We start from the raw sequence: 25,224 nt of genomic DNA, 5'->3' as shown, positions 1-25,224 counted from the left end.
ACAATAGCTTTCCAACTATTTAAAGGTGTGCCTTACTTTGATTGTTGAGAACCCTGGCCTCATACAAACCACACCCTAGAAAAAAATGTTCCGAAGAGAAAAGGCACTAAAGACTTCTTAAAAGCCGCACAGTAAGATGGTCATCATGAAATATACTAAAAATAAATATAAAATACTAAAAAAAAATAAATGATATAATAATACACCACAATGAGATCATCATTCATAGATTGTACAAATCTAGGTGTGGGCCACACCAAAGAGACGTTTATGAGTTCGCTGACGTGGCATCACGAGCTCAATCATGTATCCTCATAACGCCAACCTCGTGAGGGCTCCGGGCCCACAGGATGAAAGCTGGGCTAGATCGGGAGGGTAAAAGTTTTCCACGTGTCCCGTGAAGGGCTCGGGCCAAATCAAAGGCCGGCTTTTGATACGCGTCAAGGAGCACCGACCGTCCATGCGCAGCCGTCTATCAGCGAGCCACGTATCTTCCGAAGGACACATGGACGGCTGATGTTGCGTGGGCGGTGAGTTGATGGCCGCTGCAGCAGCCGTTTCTAACCTTCACATTCGACAAGGGCATCGGCGGGCTTTTTCAATTACAGGCGAAAAAATTAAAAAATGAGAAGTGGTATTTACACTATTCATTTTAATATTCCCACCCATTATTGTTCCAAAACCAGGGAAATTTGTCTAAAGACCCATGACAGATAAAACTATTTAATATCGTACTCGTATCTTTTGATTTAATTTCAAAAGACTATAATCATGTGAGTTTTAATAGTTGCAATTGAGTCAAATGTTAATTGTTTGTCTGTTATAGATATTTTAATAAGGGTGTAGTTTGTATAGAGCCTAGGCTCTAAACAATCAAATTAGAGCTTATGTTCAGATAGTGTTGAGAAATGTAGTTTTAATACTGAAAATCTTTGTGATAACTTTAAAATATATATTTATATTTATTTATAAAGTTTAAAACGTAATAAATAGTGTAGACCGACGAATTTATGAAAATTTGAATATCTTGAAAATTAACGGTCCAAAAAATTGTAACAAAAATACACTATTTTCAAACCTTGAAATCTATTTTTTTCTTATGTTCATGCATCTTGATGTCGAGATGATCAATTTAAGGATATTTAGCCATCAAAACAATATCTTTTAGTGAAATTTTTGAGGTAGACTCTATATTTAAAGGGAAAAGTTTATATAGAGCCGAGGCTCGAAACAATCAAATTAGAACATCTCAACATCAAGATGCGTGGACATGAGAAAAAAAATAAATATCAAGTTTTGGAAATAGTGTATTTTGTAACATATTTTTTAACCATCGATTTTCAAGTTTTCATAGATCTGTCGATCTACACAATTTTTTAAGCTTTAAACTTTATAAATCAATATTGAAACTACATTTCTCGATACTATTTAAAGGTATGTTCCATTTTGATTGTTTAGCGCCAAGGCTCTATACAAACCGCACCCTTTAATAAATTCCCATAAATAAAATATTGATGCCTCCTAAAATATCAGACCTTTTTATCAATCTATAGACCGATCTATATTAGTGAGAGAGATGAATTTTAAAATTTTCTACAAGGCTCTAATTTTTCTTAAACCTTTTCTTAAAATTGTAAGTTCATTTTTTTAAAAAAATGGAATTTTCATAATGGATCTAACAATTTGTGTTATATATTTGTATTGTTAATAGGAATTTTTTAAATAAATAGAAAACCCAATATTTTTATTGTGACATGAATTAATTAAGAATAACAAGAAGATAATAAATTATACCCTTTATGAAATGTACATGCTATTTATTAGTATGTCTAGAAAACCTACACGATCACAATGATGATATTTACTAGAGACGGGGGCATTTTTATTCTAATTTCATGTCACTTTGTATCCCATTATTTTCAAAAGAAATGAAGCCACTACCAAAGTTACATGATGTTTTTGGAATTTGATGCTCAAGGCTAGGCGGTTAGGACGGCGAAACGCCATAATATGATATTTTGAGTTTCATTTGTAACATAGATATAGAACTTCATCCCTACTGAACTTCGCAAAACAAACCACGATGATTATTTGGTAAATATATTTTGATAAACAAGATGCAATATATACTTATTTTCATAAGCATGTAATCCTCATATATCTGAAGATTCCAAATGGCTACTAGAACGATATTTGGTTAACACTATGTTAGGATTATAAATGATATTTTTATCAACTGTCGATCAAGATTAGACTACAAATATATACATAATTTCGCCACCCATGTCATGTCAGGTGCAAAAATAAAACATAAAATTAACCGAACAACAACTTTTATATCCATGTGGAAATAGGAAAACATGCGTGGTGATATCAACTTCAATATTAAAGACTCAGACGGCAGAGGTCATGGTTTTGAAGCTCGACACCTGTTTTGGTTTCTTTCAGTTGTCCCTACGTTCCTCTGAATCAACGTGGGAATGAAAATAAATATTTCCCTTAAACGAAAATAACATTATTTTCCACGAAAAAAATATATGAAAGAACAAATTTTTTTGATGTTGCCGCTTGTACGAGTAGGCTTGCATGGATTCCAAGTGGACGGCAAGGATTGATTCGATCAATCGGCCTTCTTTGCTCAGAAGTGAAGCACCTCCATGCCAACAGTAAAAGCGACATCGAGGTGGAATTTGTTTTTCTGATTATCTAAATTTGTTAATAACAACTTAATATCTTAATGATTTTGACTGCATTTAATAGATAATATATTTTAATGCTCATTGTTTTCTGCTTATGACTGTGGAATCCCTACCCTTTCATAGAATGTAAAAATTTTAAATGATTTTAGATATTTGAATTAAGGCAATTATTAGTGGGTATTTAAATATATCATGTACAATTAGAAATTGAGTCGATAACAATGTCGCTGGTTAATTATATTATGATAAATAATGTTGCCACTCACTCACATGATTCTTAGCTCACTCCCAACCATCAAGTATCTTATGTCATGGCCACACATTATAAGTTTATGGAGATAAATAAAAGTTTTCCCTTTTAAATTGTAGTTGTTATTACAAATTTATTTAGGGATTGTATATAATGAGACCAATTATCTTTTGTACAAATAGGTCACAACTACTCATAGCCATTTAATGTGAAATCTAATAGCTTTGATCTTTCACAAGGTTTGAAAATTATTATTTCGAACTTTGAACTTTGAACTTGGTTAATAAAATAAATACAACCATCCAATTTCACACTCAATGATCAAGATCAATTGTGACTACCTTATATCAAAAGTAAATGGTCTCACCCTATACTTTCTCTAGTTATTTTTTTATTTTTTTATAAATGGCAGAGTGAACCCACCCAATGAGGAAAAACCCATAATTTATTGGCTGCATCTTGGATTTTAATTTCATCAATTTAAATTGCTATAAAATCACGTGTATTGCTGTTGATACCAAGAGATAATTAAGAACCATATCATGACTTATAAAAAGACCTAGGTGGTTTTAGGTTCATATCCTTCCTAACTTTGAAAAAATAAAATATTATAACCTTGGGGAAACAGTCCACAGAAGGGGCATTTTGGTTATTTTATCTTCATTCCCTAACAACTCATCTTAGGCTTAGAAGATTAAGTGGGCAAATCAGGATTAGCAAGAGGATATCATACTAATTAATTAGTTAATAGTGTTCTTTTTTGGGTAAGTAATTAGTTAATAGCGTGAACTACAATGACAAGACAACGACTGTTATCGTTATAGTACTAAAAAATTCCCATAAATATAAAGGGGCTGGACTTGGTTCGTGGTACCTTGATTCACTATTAGATAAAATTACTGATCACAACAGTTCAAACAAGTAATAAATTCCATTGACCAAATTAAATCGATCGATTAAGATGCTCCCTGTAGGAGCCTAGAAGAGTACCAATCACCCCTGTCTAAAGTTCAATGCACCTGCGGGAGCATGTTGGAGATTTTCTTCCATGGATAAAAACCTATGTAGGAGCATATTTGAAACACGGAAATTTAGAGATTTAATCCCCTAAAATGGAAACAAAATAAAATAAAAATCAAATGCATTAGGTGAATGTCTGAGAAAACCGGATTATTCATACTGATTAGAGACCATCAAAATTTTGACTGGTTAGGTATAAATATTTTAAGAAGTAAAAAAACCGGAAAATTTACACACATGTTGGACTCACCTAGGGGCTAGAACATAAATAAGAGAGATGGATACACATGAAGAATGCGGTGTGAAATACATGTGTCATTTGCCGCCGTTCAAATGGAACCTTTTCCATGGAAGTGGGCTGTCCAGCCTATACTGTTCTATAAGTCTGTTGGCTCATAGAATCTTTATATGTCTATTAATTATCTTAATAGGGCCCAGACAGTTTTCTAATTATTTGCCGTAGTTGCACTAGTTTTTTGTGGTGTGAGAAAATTTCAAATAATTTTAGATATTTAAATCAAGGTTGTTTGGGTATTTTAAATGACTGACAAATGATTTTTCGATACATGAATTAATAACTCAATTATAATCCAAAATAATATGTTTTAACTCTCAAACATGAAGCTCGAATTGTTATCTCTTTTTCTAAATAGTAAATATGATTGTATGCAATAAGACTATTTATCTTTGGTACAAAGAGGTCCCCATTACTTATAACAATTCAATTTGATATCTGGTAGCTTTGATTTGTTGCGAGGTTTGAGAAATTTTTTTTTGAAGTTGGAGCTTGATCAATAGAATAATGCAACCACCCAATTTTACATCCAATGGTTAATATCAATTGTGACTATCTAAAGGTAAAGGTTCTCATTGTATATTTTTTTTCTACAGTGGACATCTCAAGTTGTAAAAAAGCATTTTACACAGTTTTTAGTAGTGATTGGGGGTATAGCACATTTTTAGGCACACAATGCATGTGATTTTTTCTCACTCTTGTTTATTTTATTTTACGTTTGATTGACGGAGCAAAAGATGACATGATCCCGCGGGAGCACATAATATGCTGCTTTTGTAAAAAACTTCTTCTTCCTAGTGAACTCTGGTCAACGGATGTCAGGGCTTTGAAGTATTTGTTTATTGATGTGATCAAGGTATTAAAAGTTCAGAACTTTTCATATAATTCTCAAACTTTTAGGAAACGTGTACACCACTTCACCTCCAATGTCCTCCCCTTATAATATAACACTCCCAAAAAAAGAGTTTCACTTTTTGTTTTTTTTTTAGCATTATTCTATTATCAATATCATTAGAAGGACACTTCATAGATTTTTTTTTTCTTTTGCATGTAAGAATTTGGGTGCACATGCTATGCTCTAGAAGAGGAAGGTCAAAAGACTAACTTGCAAGATTTTTTAAGTTGGAAATTTTGGGAACCACCTAAATAATCACTAAATTATTACTTTTCAAAAAATGAATTTCTAACCTTTTTTTATTTTTTGACTCATTTCACCTTTCATAATTGGACAATCACATTATTTGTTTCTAGTATATAAAGAGTTCAATTCATATATATATATATATATTTTACTGATGTTAGTCTACATTTGAAGAGGGTTACATTCGCAAAATATGAGGTTCCAAAAATTACTCCGACATTGGGTTTTTTCCGAGGGAGTAAATAGACAGTATATCTTATTGTGGGACTATAAAATCGTTTGGCAAAGAAATTTATGTAGGTCAAAATTGTATCTAGCTGTAAATAAGGACTTTGGGGTTCTCCACTTTTCAATATTCCATTAATTAGTTTTGAAAGGATTGCTCCCTCTAATCCCCAACATGTCTTTGGATATCCCTGTCCCTTGTGCTAGTGTCAAATGGAAGTGGAAGAGAACATAAAAACGATGGAAGAAACACATGGTAAACATCGTTGTGGACTTCAAAGCAGGCAATTGTACTTTTCCACCTTGAAGCCAACTAAAATAATTTTAAATAAAAATAAAGTAATTTTCAATTTTCAATTTTCAATTTTCATCACTTAAAAAACTATTTTTTTGTGATCATAAAACGTGAAAAATTAATTGTTATTGGTTTTTCAAGATAGTATTGGTCGGAAATTGATTATTTATTTCATAGGTACTTCTTTTTTTGAACGTTGCAATCATCTCAAACTTTGTGACTTCTTCATCTTTATGATGATCACTATTATAAGGAAAAAGTTTATATGTGGGCAAGGCCCTAAACAATCAAATTACGGCACACTTAGAAAATTTACCAAACTAAGTTGTTTTGATGTTAAAAAATCATCATCTTAATCTCAATATGTATAGGCATGAGAAAAAATGGATTATTAATTGTAGGAAATTGTGCATCTTGTAATGCATTTTCAAACCGTTAATTTTTAAGTTTTTCAATTGTTCATAAATCTTCTCGATCTACACTATTTTTGAAGCTTTAAATTTTATAACTAGAGATGAAAATAACTTTTCAATCCATTCCAAAAATTTCCAATATTGAAACATCTTTCAACACTGTTTGAAGGTGCACCTTACTTTGATTGTTTAGGGCCTTGGCCTTATACAAATCGCGCCTGCCCTTTTCATATGCATCTTTTTCAACTATTTTAATTTGAGAGTGTCTAGGTTACATCGAGGTAGATATGTTATTGGTTTGAAACTTTGAATAAGTAGTAGGCCCTTATGATAATTTAGCTCACTCGTCATCAAACCAAATGACTCAACTTGTTCAAGGTCTAAGTTTTATTTTATTTTCTTAAACTTTAATGCTTGGAGTTTAGAAAATGGAACATTTGGCTCAAATGATTGTAAGTAGCGATGGCTTACCAAAATTCCCTATTGAAGCCCAAAGCAAAAAATTTCAACAAGAACAATACGGTTATATATGTGGAACGAGGAACAAGCCCAGGCAATTAGGGATGCTCTCTAGAAAAAAATTGCTTGGACATTATTGAATATGCCTCAATTCACAGGGAAGAGTAACATGTAAAATAACCTCAATAACTGAAATGGGTCCTTAAGTTCTCTGGCTCGACTTGCTTAATTGTAATTTTTTATTTATTCAATTTTTAAAAAATTGACAATCTGGATTAGAATTACTTCATTCGAATTGAAATTTGGTGGTGATCGACTTGGTTCCCTTTTGGATGGGAATCAATGTTTTTTTCCAGCGAATTGGGCAACTTGGACCAGCCTAATCGCCCACTTCCCATACATTTCATTTTTTTCTATTCTTTTTCAATTTCATTTTTTTTACTAACCAATTCTCAAATGGTCAAATACTCGAATCATTTGGCAATTCGATAATCCAGACCGATTTCCTAGATGGCCGATTCATTGAGTTGGTCTAGGACTCCAGCTTTAAAAACGTTGCTCCAAAGTCCAAACAATAATGAGAACAATTTAAGTGCTCTTTTGGATCATGAGGAGTGCACTGACTTTTCAAAAGTTTTCCTTGCCGTGAGGGTTTTAAACTCTGAAGGCTGAGGTTTGTATGAGGTGCACACCTCAAACTGGACAAGTAAGGTGCACCTTAAATATTGGTTGGTTAACATAGTTTTGATGTTTAAAAGCTTACGATGACTTAAAAATCCAAATCCATGTTCAATCCTAATTATAAAATTTATAATTTTTTTAAAATTGTGTAGATCAAACAAATTTATAAGTATATAAAAATATTGAAAATAGATGGTCCAGATTAATTACATTTTTACTCTATATTTATTGATCTTGAGGAGATTAAGATGATCGATTTGGAAGGTTTTTCAACTTTGAAACAACTATTTTTCTTTGGATTCTTGAGGTGCAAATTACTTCTATAGCATAAAGTTGCAACCTTATATAAACTTTTTATAACTTTCATTGTGGTTTTTATAAGGTTACAACATTGAACAATCCAATTAAGGTGCACCCCCAAAATTTATTATAACATATAGTTTTGGTGAAAAAATTCTTAGGCTTATCTAACAATATATTTTTATATCTAATTATAAAATATTAAACTCAAAAAATAGTTTAAATCAAATAGATCTACAAACATATGAAAATCTTGAAAATGAACGGTCTAGATAATGCATTGCAAGATGCACTATTTATAAGATTCAATTTTTTTTTAATATTCATACATCTTGATATCGAGATGATCAATTAGAAGTTTTTTCCAACATTAAAAGAACCTTTTTTGATGGATTTTTGATGTGCACAGGTAATTCTACATTTTTAAGATTGCGACCTTATATAAACTTTGTCCCGTAACTTTTAATAATAATTTCGACCTTATATATAAACTTTGTCCCGTAACTTTTAATAATAATTCCGACCTTAGATAAACTTTGTCCCATAACTTTTAATAATAATTCCACCGAAGAATTTCAAACAAATCAATCAACATCCCAAGGATATGAATGGCATTGTCAGTTTTGAGGGGGACATGAACTTCTGGCTAAATTTTAAATAACTAGGGAAAACAAATTAATAAAAAGAGTTCCAAAAAAAAAAAAAAGTGAAAAGCAAAGCAACCGAGCTGAGGACTTACCACTGGGCTTCTGTAGATAACGTACGGACATCGCTAAAAATTCAACATTTTTTATACCTGAAATTTTGATTTTAATTTTAATTTTCACTAATTTCATATAAACAAATTTCTCTGCAATCAATTTTGACGTCCCCGTCTTGAAATCTCAGTCTTAAATTCGGGAAGAGAGAAAAACGGAGAATATAATTGAGAGAGAATATAGGAGGAGAGAAGAGAGAGAAAGAGTGTTGTTGCTTGATAAGAACGTACAAACATAGCCTTTAAAAGGTAGGATTCGGCTTCAGGTAGACGGCTGCAAAGAAAATCTGCAAGCTTCAAAGGCTTTATAAGACTCTCTCTCTCTACACTTCAAAATTGGGCTATTTTGTTGCTTTCATGGCGCTCTGTAAGTTTTAGTTGGCCTTTTTCTCTCGAAATTTAGAGGAAGAATAGAGAAATGAAAGCTGAGATCGAGCTCGCATGCAAGTCTCTGGATCATCCCACTGTGTATGCTTTCTTTCCCATGATGAATAGTTCAGATTTTTTTCTGCATTTTTTAAGTGAATTTCAGCTTATTTGATGCTTTTCTACGTTATTTTTTTTGCCTGAGTTTTAGTTTCACTCACCTTACTTGCTTTTTCAATGGCTTCTTAGCTTCATTTACTTGCATTTTTCCAAAAAATTGGATCTCGATTTGTCATATGTCTTGTTTGCCACTGTAAATTCGAGTTGACCACACCTCAACAGACTCTAAAACTTTGTGCTGTTATGGCCTTGAATTCCCATGGATTATTGGATCTCGGTTTAATTTTCAGTTGGTTTTAATTTGGAGGTCAAATTTTTTGCAGTTAACTTTCACGGGCTTCTTGTCTGTGCATTTTTGTATTAATTGTAAATTTCCTTTGAGGTTTTGGGGTCACGGTTTTCGTGCCTTGGCGGACAGCAACTTTACTTTATAGTTGTTAAGCTTCACCCAAATCTTGGATCTCTGGTTTGGTTTCATCGAGGCTTTATTTTGCTCCATACATTGACTTTTAGCGCCGTTTTTTGGTTAGTATAACTCGTATATACTTCCTTTGCCTGCATTTATAAATATAAAGATTAAAATTCTGTGAGAAATTTGGATTTATATTATTTACTGTGGAGATTTCATCTGATCTGTAGCTTTAATGAGCATAAGGCTCCTTTCGCCGCGGTTTTCATGTGTATAGTTATTGAATTTTAAGTGTTACTTGTTTAGAAGTAACTTTGCTTTGAGATTTATGTGTTGTTTAGTTTTATGCGTATGGGTTGGTTTTGATTTGTAGGCAAACCTGAATCTCTTTTATTTTTAGGAGTTGTAGAATTTTTTTAGTGTTTGTTTTCATTTAAAATTCATGTTGCTCAACCTGTTTCCCTTTGCTTGCCTTGTAAATAACTTATTTTGAACTCCTCTTCTCATGGTTTTTGAAGACTTAAAGTTTGCTTTTGTGACTGATGGATCCTTGATGAGTGTTATACTATTCATGCTTTGAAGGATCCATCTCTGAAGTCTGAGGTCCTTATAACTCTTTTGCTTCATAAAATCATTTCCATTTTTGTATTATACATTCTTCTAACACCTCCCGGCGTGATTATTTTATTGTAAAGTTTTGATTGCTCTCCAGTAGATGATTTTAAGCAAGACGGTTTTAAGATGGTTTTATATTGTTTGTTGTATAAATATAGGATAAGTTAAACTATTTTGGTTTCATTTTATAAATTTTCGAAAGCTCTATAATTTTTATTTTATTTTCCAATTCTCCGTGGTTTTTGTTTGGCCTTTTCTCTAATATGACAGCGCCCTGATCCATGATGTTCTTGGACAGATTTGTGAGAGGAAGTGAAGGCTGGGCTTAGTTTTTGACAAGAGAAGAGGTATGAAGAAGTACAGTTTTTTATTTTAAATTTTGTCATGGTTTTGCTTTTAAATTTTGCCATGGTTGGGGAAGGAGTTGGAATAGTTAGTAACTTCCCTCAAGTAATATTATAAATTATTGTAAGATAAAAGTTTTTCCAAACCTGTTAAGATGTTTCTGGTAAATTTGCCTATTGCTCTTTTCAATAATGCATGTATTTCACAGTATTGTGGTGGTGCATTGGGAAAGCCAAAATAATTTTTAAGTGCTAAAATGGTTGCCTTTCTTCTCCTCTCCTTCTGGGCCTGGCTGACTTAGCAACCAATTTATCCCATGTGTTGCTTTGCCTTGGACACTACTGTTTAATAAGCATAGCATTCCGTGTTTCCCATCAAATTTTATACCATTGAGCACACCTCTCAAATATCTGCCGATTGTGATGTGTTTATCCGCTCAGTCCAACTGATTGATAGGTCATGGTAATTTGTAGAAATCTTGTTTGTGTTAGGACAAACTTTTCTAAAATTTTGAAGCTATTGTGCTCTAGCGTATTCTTCTCTGTTTTCTCGTCATCTATAACTTCGCAGCCTGGATATTCAAAAACTTATTGTCTCTCTCCCACCATTCACACGAAAATTGTGATCACATGTCTGGGTTCATGTGGGTATAGGAGAAGATATATCTGGCGGTTTCACTTTCTATTACCATAGCTTTTCGATTATTATCCTGATATTTCTACTACCATGGCTTTCTGATTGTTAATCCTGATAAACTTATTGCATATATCTGCAGAAGAAAGCCCTAGGATATGGGATGCCTAATATCGAGTCCAAAAAATCGTGAGAAGAACAGGAGGTGGCCTGGGCATGTCGGGGAGATTGTAGTTTTTGTGCCAGGATTCCGGATACCCCAAAATGTGGACTTTTCAAGCACGTTATCGCAGTGCTTGTCTTCGAGTCTGGTGCAACGCCTCTCAGCTCTTAGGACTCGAATAGTTGTCATGGCAGCCCAAGAAGCACCAACTGCTTCAAAGCCCAGGAGAAGAACTGCTACCCAACATGGTTGGTATTGTTGTTTGGTAATTTTCCTGCTTATATCTATAAATATTATAAATATGCTCTGATACAATAAAAGGACTGCAAAAAACGTAATATCACCATCAACTTTTATCCCAAAAAAAAGAAAAAGAAAATGTAACATGACCTTACAAATTGGATATCTTATTCCTTTGGGCATGTATTTGGTTTTCTTATCTTCTTTTTTTTGTGATTCTGGACCAGTATCTAAAATGGTAGAATTTGGATGCATATCATGCTCCCAGTTAATTAATCATCAACTTTGCTGATGCTTCATGGTCTTCATTTGTCTATAGGTGGCACAACGCTTGCTGATCTTCAACAAGCTATTGAGGATTACTTGCCAGTTCTCCTGGGACTAGTAAAAGATGGTAGGTTGTGGCTTGATGGCTTCAAAATGTAAAGATTAAGCATGCTGTTTGGAGATACTCGGGAATGGTATCTTTTCTGTGTATGGTTGCGTTTCTAACAGTTGTACATGACTTCATTGTACAGGAAGCCAGCTTATGAACAAAGTAGAGTTTGTGTGGGTCAACCAGGAGGATGATAAAGAGGTGGGCATTGTGTACTTCAGATCCTAGGTTGAGGGACAATTCTCTGTGTTGATTAGGCACTTTTGTGACTCAAAAGGTACACCTGCCCTGATTCACTTGATATTTTTGCAGGAAACAGCCGTATCAGATACTTGGTATGAGGTACTATCAGTTCTACACTTGATGGCTATGCTCTCTCTGTCACAGGCCAATTTCTTACTTCTTCCTAAAACACCTAGTGACGGTTACCAGCCAAAGGTATCTGAAGGTGGGTACCAAGTTACATGCTGTGATGCATAAGGTTTCTTCCATTTTCGAAAATCATGGTAGGAGATGTAGGAGGAGAAATTACTGTAGGATATCTATTCGATGAACTTATGATTTTACTTTTTATTTCCTTCCTGTTTTTCTTGTTAGCAGTTAAGTATAAATATGGCAACCCTTCCAAGTATCTTAAGGATTCATAGTTCGTTGTAATAATACTTATTTCGTGTGCAAGGCTTATTTTCTTACTTTTTGAGAAGATCTAATTCTGAAAATGATATAATTCGTAACAGAGAGCAGGCGGAATTCTATTGACATATTCTTGCGGGCGGCTGGATATTTGGATTGTGCTGTTCGGCAAGTCCTTCCTCAAATGCCTCCTGATGTTAGGTATGCAATTTAATGTCATTTGTCTTAATATGAATCTGATTATGAACATGATTGAATAGCTCATTTAGCTTTTCTGATTTCGATGGATGCTGGGTTGCAACTGTTCTTACTATTTTGAGATGCGTGGCCATTTCTTACATATGATAATTAAAATTATGAGTCTTGTGATTGTTATTGTAGGAGAGATCTTCCGGTGGACCTTCAAGAAGGAGTTTTGCAAGCTCTCTGCCTCCAGGCACTGGGACAGGTAGTTCCCATTATATCTGAATAATACTTTTCTCTTCTAATATTTATACCTGTTTTTCTAGGTCTCTGCCATCTGTTTGGATTGTATAAGTGGCCATATAATATGATCCATATGGTCATGAAAACAACATTACTATGGGGATGTTTCCATCCCATCAATGGATTGGATGGTGATAGATCGAGTGGGTTTTGTCAAACATGTCATTATTTCATCTGCTCCATCACCGCTGAACCCATTTGCTTGGACAGTGATAATCCACAGGGTCGCGTTTTTATCATGAGCATATAGATTAAAACATCTTTTCCATTATATAATTACTTGTTAGACTCTCCCTGACTTTTACATTTCTGTATATGGCTTAATTTTTCTCTGTCAACTGTCATGGTCAAATTTACTTGTCATGATATTTTTGCGATTTTTCTAGTACATGCTATTTTTCTGTTCGACCATGATATCCTCCTTACTCTATTCTAGTTAATGATATTTCCAGTTAGACGAGGCACTTATTTGTGGACTCCATTACTGAACTCCATTTTATATTCTCCATGATTTTGTGAAAGTCATTTAAAGTCTTTATAACACTGACCTCTTCTTCTGTAATTTGATACACGAGATGTGGACATAATTATGAAACACAATAATGTTATTGGCTACTGCTTATGTTTTCTGAATTCTCATTGTATATGTATTTGGAGAACTTGCATCGTATCTTTTTCATGTTTAATGTATGAAATATAATTATAGTTTATAAAGAGATACATGATGCTTTAGGTTGTGGGTTCCTTACTTATTTCATTGCATGAAAAAGAAGAATCACTTACCTTCTTTCCATATTCACTATGTGGATGTTGTAGGGTGTTGACGTTCAACTTGGAATTGCAATTGATAGCACCAAGGCCACCTTAGCTGTGAAACGAAGACTTGCCTGTGAAATGGTGAAGTATTGGAAGCAGGTAATGCAACTTGTTATTTGCAACATGATTCCATTTTCTTCAGTAAGGGTGTATTTTGATTTTCTGAATTTTTGGAAGTGGGAGTTCAACAATCCAACAAAACCACTTTCATGTTTGAGGTAACCCCGTGGAAGCTGCAAGGTGGAAGTGTGGCATTCCATGGGGCTATCTTTTTAACGTGAAATAGCCACGTTTTTGGAAGCCATCCTTTCCATAATAAATGATGGAAGGGGCAGCTCCCATATCGTGTGGAAGAGGGGGGCAGCTTCCATATCCCACTTCCAAAAGCTTCAGAAATCTAAACACTCCTTGAGTCATCAGTCCTTCTCACTAGTATCCACAGTCGTTGACCTGTTAGAACTCAAGACATATATTGGCTAGTTACTTCAGAAAATTAGGTTAAATAATTTCCAAGTAATACTAATAGCAGAATTGTGCCAATGTGGTTAAATTGAATTGATCTATCTTTTTTTACTATTGAATTGGTTATGCCTGTTTATCATTCTCAAACTGTAAGTTTCTTGCCTTACCGTAAGATTATTTCATAGGTTCACATGTTGCAGACAAATAAACTACAACCTATTTTAGATAAATTTCTAGAACCAGAATCTATATTCTTATCAAGAAAAGAAGAACTTATCTTTGTGCGCATGCACTATCTCAATTACCAAATTCCTTACGCATGAACATGATTTCTTGCTGCAGGCTCAGGATGGCCTCATAAACCTTCCTTTATGTAATAGTTGGGGAGAAAAACATCAAATTTTTGTCAAGTGGAAGCTTACTGAAGCAAAGGTTGGTTTTATCTAATTGTTTTTCTTGATTGCTTCTCTCTTCTTAATATTTTCTGGTCGTCATCTGATTTATACAGTTTAATGTATGATAAAGTGTCCATTTCTCATTTAATTGATCTCATCTTATGTTTTTATGAACCTATGAAAATGCATAACGAAAATAGCACATCTCGATTTCTGATATAGGCTAAAAAGAGTTACAAACTATCTAGAACATTGAAGCTTTTTACTCATTAACTAAGATAGCTCTTTGTTTTTTGCAATTTTTTAATTCAAAAAATTAATATGTGATTCTCGTTTGTCATCCTTGTGTCTGCTATGTTTGGATCAATATTTGCATAAACCAATAAGTCCTAAGAGTGTATGGTCAGACATTCACGTTATGGGTGTTTCTTTACGGGCATTGTAAAGTGCAAAAGTTGGATTGAATATTTGTATGTTCATTTCAAAATTTTAAAAATATAAATTGTGTTTATACATCAAACAAACAATATTAGGATATCATGGGATCTACCTCTATGATTTTTGTTGATCAGGCAGCAGCTTACTATTATCATGGCCTAATCCTTGATGAAGCAAACACCGAGAAGTCTCATACTATGGCAGTGGCTGCTCTTCGGGCAGCAGAGGAGTTTCTAAAAGAGAGTAAAAAGGCTGCTGAGTGCTTCTCTACAGCGCCTCCACAATCAAGGTTCTCTCTCTCTCTCTCTCTCTCTCAAGTGTCTAGGGATGAAAGTGGGCCTGGGTTGCCCCAATGGGTCGAGTAGGCATGGCCCGTGCTTTGGCAATCTCATGAGGCCAGTCGTATAGGGATTTACTTACCAAAGGCATTGATGAGCTCAGCCCAAGCCTACTTTTGACCCATGAGCCCTTAAAAAATAAGGTAATGGACTGGGCTGAGCCCAACCAGGCCTATTAGGTGTAGTTGTTAATACAGCCAATCAAGTTTCTAATAAGCCACCCATGTTTGGGTGGATTACTAAAGTCACGGTCGACTGAATTTTTTATTTCCCAAGGTAAAAAATGTTTCAATAATTATTTGTCCATTATGACATTATGTTTTTAATATCCACCCATGTTTTGGGTGGATTAATTGTTCCATATTTTCACAAAGGTAGCTCCAATAGTCTGGGGAGTCGACTTGGGGATGCTCTAACTGTCAAATATTGCAAAAATCGATGAACAAATTGCAAGACTTTCTAATTTATACTGCTAGGGGCCAGGCTGCCTATCGAAATGCTACTGGGCCAGGCTGGTCTAGGTGTAATTGGGTCTTGTTGTGCCCAGGCCAGGTCCAGATAAGGGCCCTTGATCATAGGCCAGGCTTGGGTTGACCTTGGCCTGGCTTTTAGCCTTTGGGCCAAGGACTTAGAACTCTTACTTCAGGCCACAAGCAAGAGCAAAAAGAAATAGTTCTGGCCGAATTATCTTAATACTTCTAGGAATAGTCGCATATAATAAGCGTATTTGTTCAAATGCCAGTTTTGGTTGACTCAAATTTCCCATTTATATTATGAGCAAGCAGTACAAGAGTCATCATTGAGTTTAAAGAAGTGGGCCTTAGTTATTCGTGTTTGCATGTGTATGTGATTTTGTACTAGTATTTCTTGCAGGAATCCTCCTCTTTGGGGAGCAATGAAATATTTGTCGGAGAAGATCCCAAACGATGCTGCCAACAAGGCACGCATCAACAGAGATCTCTACAGTCATGAGAAGTGAGTTAAAAATAAATCCTTCCTTTGAGAAACTTATATATCCTTAACTTCCTTTTTTTTAATCTTTACATTTATAAATACACAGTTACATACTTTCATGCACAAATAGATATATCATACATACATAAGCCCACCTTGAGGTTTTTTAAAAAGGAAAGCAGAGATGGTGTACCTTTGGTACAAAAAGGTTACAATTACCCCTGGTAATTAGACATGAAATCTGGCTGCTGGGTTGTACTATTAATTGCAACTGAAATTTGTGCAAGGAAATGATCCACCCAGCCGTCAGACTCAACATATGATAGCTTGGGGTGTTTATGATTTTCGAGTATGGAAGGTAACGGTTCATTGTTTAAAAAATATGTGAAAGAAGTATCACTGTCTTCATATTCAGAAGGCGGCACTTGCAAACAACAAATCCCCCTGCAGTTGAGCACTGTGCTGCATATGTGCTTGAGCGTTTGAACTCTGAGAGAGAGATCAATTCTTAACTCATTTAAACTAAACCTGGACTTTGCAGGATCATAGAGTCAGCACCCCCATTGCCAGACTTCCCACTGGCGCTAAAGCCCGATGAGTACCAGCTCCCCCGATCTGATCACGCTTGGAACCAAACCGAACCATCAAAGGACACGAACCAGTCTAAGAGAACATAAAGCAAGGCCAATCCAGCAAAGGACCAAACAAAAGTTTCAAAATTCACTTGTACACTTGCTCCATATCAGAGCTCGCATAGTGCAAAGGTTTACCCCAGTGTTTCCGCTCCCACTACACTAATGGGAAGCTAGTAGCTGTGGAGAATGAAGAATTATCTGAGATTTGGGGTATAAGCAAACGTGTCTCAGTAAATATATATAGTAAGGGAATTTGTGGGTGGGTGAGATAAAATTTAATTGCGAAATCCTATATATATTCTGCAACCAGGAAATGAAATCCGACTTCCTCTTCTTTTTATGTCTGTCTATTGTGGTGTATGTAAGATGAGGAGTTGACCTCACTGTTTTGGTGGGCGAAAGACGTAAGGCAAGTTTCCTTAGAGAGTGTTTGCTGTAATTCTTTTGGATTTTGTTATAAATGATCCACTTTTCTTCAGTAAGATTCAATCACCATCGGAATTGGGAGAAGATGGCAGATTTATTGGTTTCTTTTTTATCTCAGACCGTTCAATTGAAAGGCGAAGCTGTCTCTCTCTCCGCCCAGGACGGTTCAATTACACAAAACCTTCTCTCTCTCTTGACGGTTCAATTAAAAGAGTGCCCGCGTTCACACACTTTAAGAGAAGGGGCGTTGTTTTCTTTTCACAATGCGCATCAATGATTATAGGTGTGGTGCATAATAACTGACGTAAGAAAATTTATGGAAACAGTAAAATCAACAGAAATGAAGCCCAACAAAATTCTCTATTTGAAGAAATTTAAGGTTTTTTCTTCGCATCCAAGTTAGGGTCTTAAAGCCTTAATTTTTCTGTTCTTTCCCAAATTGAAAATCACATTGTATCGTACTTCTAATATATTATAATTTAATAACTAAAGATATTAGGTGTTGATATAAAAAATAAAATGATTTAAAAGTCTTTAACTTAAATACAAAATTCGTAGTGATAATTTTACTTTTGATAAAACAAAATATTCTATAAATACATTTCTAAACAACTCTTCAAATTTTAAAAAATATATATAAAAAATAGGACTCAGAAGTTAGAACCCCTAAAAAACTTAAAACCAAAAAAAAAGATAAGTAATTTGAATAAGGAAATAAAAAAAATGAGAATTATCATATCTTGTATCAATTTTCTTTGGTTGAAAAAATTCGTACTTGAGTTTTGAAATAGGCTCAGATGAATTCTTTATTAAACCCACAACCTTCTTCAACTCCAATATTGTAAACATGATCTTGGAAGTTGTGCATTGAAACAACTGTTTTTAGGTGAATATGCATTGAAACACCGTGATTGTGCATTAAAAGTAGGTCTTTGCACTAAATTATATACGTAGAAACTTTTGAGAATCCCTTGATGAAAGGGTTTTATATTTCGATGGAATAGCCATGACATATATGCTCAATTTAGTCACATAACCTAGATGAAATTGCATTACTTCAGCCCCACAATGGAAAAGGAGAGCATCTTTGAGATGAGTACTAGATTTATGGTTGAACGAAAGTCGTTTTTTGATTCTAAGCCCTTTATCTTTTTTTTCATCAAAGATTGGTTCTATCACCAAATCTTATTCATCATTGTAGATTGGATCTCTTACAAAATATTGCTCATCATCTAACCATGGGTCGAAAATTGGTGGCAAATTCCATAAGCTCTAAATATATTTTCAAACAACTTTTAAAATTTTAAAAAATATATTAAAAAAGAAGAAGAGGGAAATATCTCATTGTCTCATATTTTTAACTTTCATATCTCATGAGACCCAAGAATTGAAAATATTATTTGTAACAAAAAAGTCACCATCTTTTCCATCTTACAACTCCATGGATCCCTTTGATCATAAATTTTTTACCCAAACAAAGACTAAAATGATACCCTATTCAAACTCCATCTCTCTCTTCGCTTCGTGAGTTTACCAATCAAGGGGTTTAGCTTGAGCTCGAACACGAGCACACGTTCTTATGTGTGAGAGAGAAATGGGTTTTAAAGAGAGAGAGATGGAGTTCGGGTTTTAGAGAGAGATGGAGTTTGAATTTTAGAAAGAGAGATGGAGTTTTGAGAAAGAGAGAAACGATGATGTGAGAGAGAGAGATGGAGTTCGGGTTATAGAGAGATGGACTTTTGAGAGAGAGAAATGATGATGTGAGAGAGATGGAGTTTTAAAAAGAGATGGAGTTTGAATTTTAGAAAGAGGATGGAGTTTTGAGATAGAGAGAAACGATGATGTGAGAGAGAGAGTTGGAGTTTGGGATTTAGAGAGATGGACTTTTGAGAGATAGAGAAATGATGATGTGAAAGAGATGGAGTTTTAAAAAGAGAGAGATAAAATCATTTTATAATTTGTTGATGTCAATAATACATGGTCAAAAGGGTTTAGAAGGTTAAAAAATAAAAAATATATCCTGAAATTTAATTAAAAACAAAAAATAAGAAACATCTTGTCCTATATCATTAATGATCTAAACTTGTGTAAATTGAGAGCACTTATCTCGATCTCTCTCCTGCTTGCGCGTACATCTACGAATGCTTGTACAGGTCTGCCATTTGACATAGGAACAACCTTTATTAAACCAATCGTCCGTACGCATATGAATTTTATAATTTATGTGACGTAAGCAACAAATTAGATAGTTGATAGTCAGCATAATGTCACAATCTAACATCAATTATTTTTAAATAAATACAATTAATATATGACATTGTTAAATACACAAATTCATGCCTAAATTATGAGCATGGGGACCCTCAAAAAGCTCGCCCCTTTGAAGAAGATAGTCATATAGGGCCTTGAGACTCTTTCACATGCATTTTAAGGCACTCAAGTTTACGGGTTTGAGCCTGTCTCTATTCCTCAAAAGGATAAAAAAAGACTCTGAGCTTTTCCACTACTTTTGAGGCAGGGAAGAAATAAGTGGAGATGCAAACACTTTAAAAAAGATGGACCTCAGCTAGCTTTTAAGGCCAACTTTTAACAGGGGTGTGGTTTATTAAGGTGCAACTTTAAACAATCAAAGGTGCATTTCTAAATCTTGCTGCAACTCTAGTACTAAAAACCCTTTCGATGACTTAAAATATATTTTCACATCTAATTATGAAATTTCAAAATCCAAAAACAGTGTAGATCAAACTCATCTATAAATATTTTAAAATTCTAAAAAAAAAAAATCTAAATAATATCACAAGATAATCAGTTCTTTTATATTAAAACAACCTTTGCTAGTGGAATTTTGAGATGCACCTCACTTTTACACTATAAGACTGACACCTTACATAAACTTTTTCCTTTAACAAAAGACTTAAGGGTTTTGCGTCCGAAAGTCGAGCATTAGATGAGCTTCTCTCTTCTTTTTTTGCCTTTTCTTATTGGAAGAGTTTGAGATATGAAGTCTGACCAATTGCACTGCAGTTCTTGGTTTCATAGTGTAACTGCCGTGCATTTCCCATTCATCAAAATTCAAAGAATTTGTGAATGATTTGGGGTCTTGGCCGTACCCCATGGTGAAGTATCTGACTCCATTCTCATAGGCCCAAATCCCCATTGACATACCTCTGACTCCATACACTGACATACCACTTGAAATGGGTTAAGATCTTGCCTCTCCATACAGTAACATACCACTTGAAATGGATTAAGATCTTGATGGTAACATTCCCACACCCTTTTACCATATCGTCTGCTAACACCCCCATTAACACCTTCAAAATGTAACTCCCTAATCTATTGAAAAAACGGACAAAAGCTGTCTTCCAAAATAGAAAAAATAAAAAAAATTCCAAAAATCTCTTTCATCAAAATTCAAAGATTCTCTCTCCCTGCTCCGTTTTCATCAACATTTAAAGAATCTCTCTCATTAGCCAGATTCAAAGAATCTCTTTTCTCATTCTCAAAATTCAAAGAATATCTCGGATTCTCAAAATTCAAGAAATCTCCGATTCTCAAAATTCAAAGAACGTCTTTCTTCTCAAAATACAAAAAATCTCTCAATCCAGATCCAAAGAAATCAAAAGATTTCCTACTCCTGCGGAGTATGCTATCCATTTACTCCCTCAGACTCTAGGGATATCTTGTTTATCTCAAATTTTGAGTATCTACCTCTAGAATCCAAAAAACGACTCAAAGACGGAAAAAAAGAAAAGAAAAAAAAAAGACATAGCATCCCAAGATTGCACCGGAAAGGTCCAATTTTTGGAGAGACTGATAGATGTTTATAAACTCAAAATCTGACTATTTTTCTTTGCAAAAAATCTTAGTTTTTTTTTTTTTGAGTCTATAATCATCTAGTTATAATTAGATATATCTTGAACTTTACAAAAATAAAATACAAAAAATCCAAAGTTGGTGTTTTCCCCAAAGGAGTAAATATATAGTATGCTCTTGAGGGAGCATAATATACGTGCTCAAGAAGAACCTACCATCATTCTCAAAATTCAAAAAATCTCTCTCCTCATCCATCAAAATTCAAAGACTCTCTCTCTCTCACACACTCACAAATCCTGCATCTCAAGTTTGATGCACTGGTACTCTCCAATTCCTGATCGTTCCAATCTCTCTCTCTCTCATACAAACACACACAAATCCTGCATATTAAGATTGAGGCACTTGTGGTTCTGGAATTCCGGATTGTTCTGAATGTGTACAGAGCTAATATAAAAAGTAGCAGCCACGTTACATTCCTCCTCTCCACTGTCTCTGATTATATTCATTGTATACAGCTTTTCAAACCAAAGGCGACCATAAATTCTTGAAACTCCGAATCATACCTCTCATATTTTTGAGGTGGAATCTAGGAACGCTGAAGGAGGCATGTACAATATCAATCAACAATCAGCAGCGCCAGCTAATCTTCAGAACTGACAGTGCCATTTTCTGTAGTTAAAGCTAATCTTTCCTTGTCTTGTTCCTCTGCAAGAGTCACGGTCATTGGTTACTATAAGAGGTCTACAAGGTGCAAGGTCAAAGGGAAAGTGCGAAGGTCAGTATTCAGAAAATCGACTCGGCCAAGGGTACTCGGACCTTGATCGAGGCAAGTTATTCGGCCGAGTCCGAGTGACTCGGCCAAACTCATGTCATGTAAAAAAAAAGGGCATAAACTCAAGTAACATACTGGTAAGAGGATATGGGGTCAATACTATAGGCTACGTAACGCCAAACCCCTGCTTTTGAGATGGTGTTGAGTGCTCAGGGCTGACACCTGGGGTGCACAAGGCTGGGTTTTGAACCCAAGATGTCTTGTGCCAAGTTCATGCAGTCTACTACTACGTCAATCACATTTAAGTGAGATAAACATGATATGGTTGTTGTATATGCATAACAATCTCTTACTTAAATTTAAAATAATAATCAAATGGTCATCTGTGCCTTGTCATATTGGCTTTCTAGGCCGAAATGCTAGACATTTTTGACATGTATCGGACACGATACATGGTTTGGTGTTTAAGTAACATAGATTATAAGTATAGGCAGGACTTACGCATGAGCTCGAACATTGCCTTTTGCGTCCGCTTCTCAAGCTTCTTGAGCTTGCTTTGCACATCCCTCTGAAGATCCCAATTTGGCTTCTTTGGGGCAATGTTCACAAATGGGTCCTGCCAATTAACAATGATTAGGCCAGAGTTTTAAGAATTTTCACTTTCACTACTTGAAATAATAAAATGAAAGCCAAATACCAGTAAGAAAAGCAAGGAAGCAAGGTGAAACTTGCTTATATATCAATGGAGTAAAAAACACCTCTGGTTTTTCAGATACTGGAGGTTCTGGAGCAACTGGATCTTCAAACTTTGGTGGGGGAGGGGGTGCCAACTTGCTTTCCTGGAGATGCTTGTCATGAGGAAGGTAATTCCGGAACTTCATGCTCGGTTGTCTACGAAGAGTTAACAACTCCAAATATGTTAGCAATTATCAATACATGTCCATCAACACAGCGTAATGACATAAACATATTATACCACTTTTTTTTCCCAATAAGCAGGACTAACATCACTTAGTAATTCAAAATCAAAAACTGCTGGCGAGACTGGTTATTTATGAGTACGCATGGGGAAGCAGTTAGAAATCTAACAATTATATACTTGTGAGACTGGTTACTATGTGCAAGGAAATCATCTTTAAAAGTAATACACATTTTTGGGCCCCATTAACAAGCAGTTATTGGAGAACTCCTACTGAAGGGGTTTAAGCTATAGTCCTTGTACCCATTATCCACATTAGAAGATAAAATTGATCAATTCCAATTGATTCAATTCTATCTTATATCTCATACGAGAAAAGAAGCATAAGAGAAGCAAGAAATTCTATCACAAAATCTAGAAAAAACGCAATGGATGCTTACTCCTCTGGCTCAGTTTCCTCTGCATCTTCTTTTATAGACTCCTTTTGCCCTAAATCTTCATCTGGACCGTTCATAAGCTCTTTCGCAGCTTTGAGAGCCTTGAGCCTCTCCCGACGAGCAACAGCTGCTTGTTCGATTGAATCATCCTCCATTGTCATGACTGGCTCAACAAACTTCACAGAAGAAGAGAACGGTGAGCCTCAAAACCCCATCTCTGCAACTTATCTCGCAGTGTCCTGAATATGATATATATAGGCTTAAAAATCGCTAGCAATGAAAACCCTATAATGCATCAACCGAGATGAGAGGAATAACGAGAAATTAGCGCTTGATTGGGCGCATAAAATCCCAAATTTTACAGAGAAACGTAGCTGAAAAGGTGAGAGAAATTACGGTTCAAGAGTACCTTCAAATGAAAACCCTAGACTTCATCAATCGAGATGAGACGGAAAAATAGAAATCAGGCTTAAATTAGCGTAGAACCCCGAATCTTACAGAGAGAAGTAGCAAAGGAAAGCGAATTAGGGTTTAAGAGTACCTTCAGTTTTACGATTTCTTTTTCTTTTTGAGGCTAGGCTCTGCAAATTCCTCGGAAAATTAAGAGCCAAAGATCGCCGCGCGCGTAAATAAATGAGAAATGAATCATTTCTCTAAATAAATAGCAAGGGATTGTTATCCTTAGGAGCATACCATTCATTTACGCCCTTTACTTGGGAGGATTTGTTTTGGTTCCAAACTTTGGTAACCGCTTAAGATTTTTTTCAAAAGAAAAAAGTTCGAATTTAAAATTCTTTATTTAACTCTGGAAATCTTGTGATAGCTTTAAAATATATTTTCAACTTTATTTATGAAGTTTAAAGGTTAAAAAATAGTCCAAATCCACATATCTATTGAAACTTGAAAATTTTGAAAATTTAAGGTAAAAAAATGCATTACAAAATATACTATTTTTAAAACTTGAAACCTATTTTTTTTTCATGTGCATGCATCTTGATGTTGAGTTGATCAATTTGAAGATATTTGGACATCAAAACAATTTTTTCTCATAAAATTTTTGAAGTAAGTTCTAATTTGATTGTTTAGAACCTCGGCTCTATACAAACTCTCTATATAATCTTTTACGTATTATTTTAAGCACGTGGAGAGTCTCTATGTTGAAGAGGTTACATCTTCATTAGAGTCCTAAAGTACTTCCAAATTGGGTTTTAGAGAGTAAATAGAATTGCACTTAAGAATGCAGTCAAAAGTGAATCCCTACAATGCTTCACTCATAACTCATTATTATCAAAAGTTCATCAAAGATCATGATTATCCACTTGTATTTAATTTTAATTTTTTTTATAAATCAGATTTATTGAAATTTGGGGGAACATGTACATCTAACCATCTTGAACAAAAATAGAATCATTAAAAAAATGATTAGAATAGCCCTAAAATTTTTGTAGGAGCAATTTGATCTCTCTCTTGACCAATGTTCGCAAACTCAAACCCAGTCAGGTTACAAGAACCGGCTATCGACCATGGCTAGTTTCAACCAGTTACGGTAGTCAAGTTAGAAAATTTTAAAAAATAAAAAACATAGAAAATCCTAAAAAATAAAAAAATTGTATGCAATAGATTTGTTTTAATATTTTCCATTATTTTGAAAAAGATTGGGAAGTATTTCGGTCATAGATACTTATTTTTACATTTTCCCTTCCTTTTTAGATTTTTCCCAAGTATCCTTGAGCAAAACTTGATTTTTCAAAATCTATTTTTTCACTACTTTTTTAATCTCATTTGGATTTGGATGTACCTTATTTAATTACACTTTAACTATACTTTTCATATTTTTAGAGATTTTTTTATAGAACTTTTTTAACCCTCTTTAGAGGTCCTGGTTAGGATCCGGT

The 25,224-nt window shown here is 34.5% G+C and overlaps 2 protein-coding genes across 8 annotated transcripts; one reads left to right on the top strand and one right to left on the bottom strand.

Moving 5' to 3' along the window:
- Nucleotides 1-8,811: 8,811 nt before the first annotated feature.
- Nucleotides 8,812-17,437, top strand: LOC18438413 (Endosomal targeting BRO1-like domain-containing protein). 4 transcript variants are annotated; one of them, XM_088846848.1, is made up of 13 exons: nucleotides 8,812-9,003; nucleotides 10,344-10,392; nucleotides 11,169-11,434; nucleotides 11,746-11,820; nucleotides 11,945-12,003; nucleotides 12,115-12,144; nucleotides 12,540-12,636; nucleotides 12,817-12,883; nucleotides 13,738-13,836; nucleotides 14,542-14,631; nucleotides 15,167-15,321; nucleotides 16,244-16,345; nucleotides 16,866-17,437. In XM_088846848.1, exons 7-13 carry the CDS (start codon nucleotides 12,620-12,622, stop codon nucleotides 16,999-17,001), a joined length of 666 nt encoding a protein of 221 aa, XP_088702974.1. In that variant the 5' UTR covers nucleotides 8,812-9,003; nucleotides 10,344-10,392; nucleotides 11,169-11,434; nucleotides 11,746-11,820; nucleotides 11,945-12,003; nucleotides 12,115-12,144; nucleotides 12,540-12,619; the 3' UTR covers nucleotides 17,002-17,437. The 4 variants fall into 4 exon arrangements, with proteins under 4 accessions (XP_088702974.1, XP_006848660.1, XP_088702973.1 ...); XM_006848597.4 differs by having other exon boundaries at nucleotides 12,115-12,250; XM_088846847.1 differs by having other exon boundaries at nucleotides 11,166-11,434.
- Nucleotides 17,438-21,582: 4,145 nt separating this feature from the next.
- Nucleotides 21,583-24,316, bottom strand: LOC18438412 (Cwf18 pre-mRNA splicing factor). 4 transcript variants are annotated; one of them, XM_006848596.4, is made up of 5 exons: nucleotides 23,871-24,316; nucleotides 23,333-23,505; nucleotides 22,732-22,864; nucleotides 22,475-22,589; nucleotides 21,583-21,906 (listed from the first exon to the last, which is right to left on the bottom strand). In XM_006848596.4, exons 2-5 carry the CDS (start codon nucleotides 23,488-23,490, stop codon nucleotides 21,842-21,844), a joined length of 471 nt encoding a protein of 156 aa, XP_006848659.1. In that variant the 5' UTR covers nucleotides 23,491-23,505; nucleotides 23,871-24,316; the 3' UTR covers nucleotides 21,583-21,841. The 4 variants fall into 4 exon arrangements, with proteins under 4 accessions (XP_006848659.1, XP_011625037.1, XP_011625038.1 ...); XM_011626735.3 differs by having other exon boundaries at nucleotides 23,333-23,568; nucleotides 23,871-24,133; XM_011626736.3 differs by having other exon boundaries at nucleotides 23,333-23,568; nucleotides 23,739-24,044.
- Nucleotides 24,317-25,224: the final 908 nt, after the last annotated feature.

The sequence above is a fragment of the Amborella trichopoda genome, chromosome 9, assembly GCF_054954075.1.
Source record: "Amborella trichopoda isolate Santa Cruz 75 chromosome 9, AtrichopodaSantaCruz75HAP2 v2.0, whole genome shotgun sequence".
In the NCBI taxonomy this organism is placed as follows: domain Eukaryota; kingdom Viridiplantae; phylum Streptophyta; class Magnoliopsida; order Amborellales; family Amborellaceae; genus Amborella; species Amborella trichopoda.
This window is presented reverse-complemented; position numbering and strand designations above follow the sequence as displayed.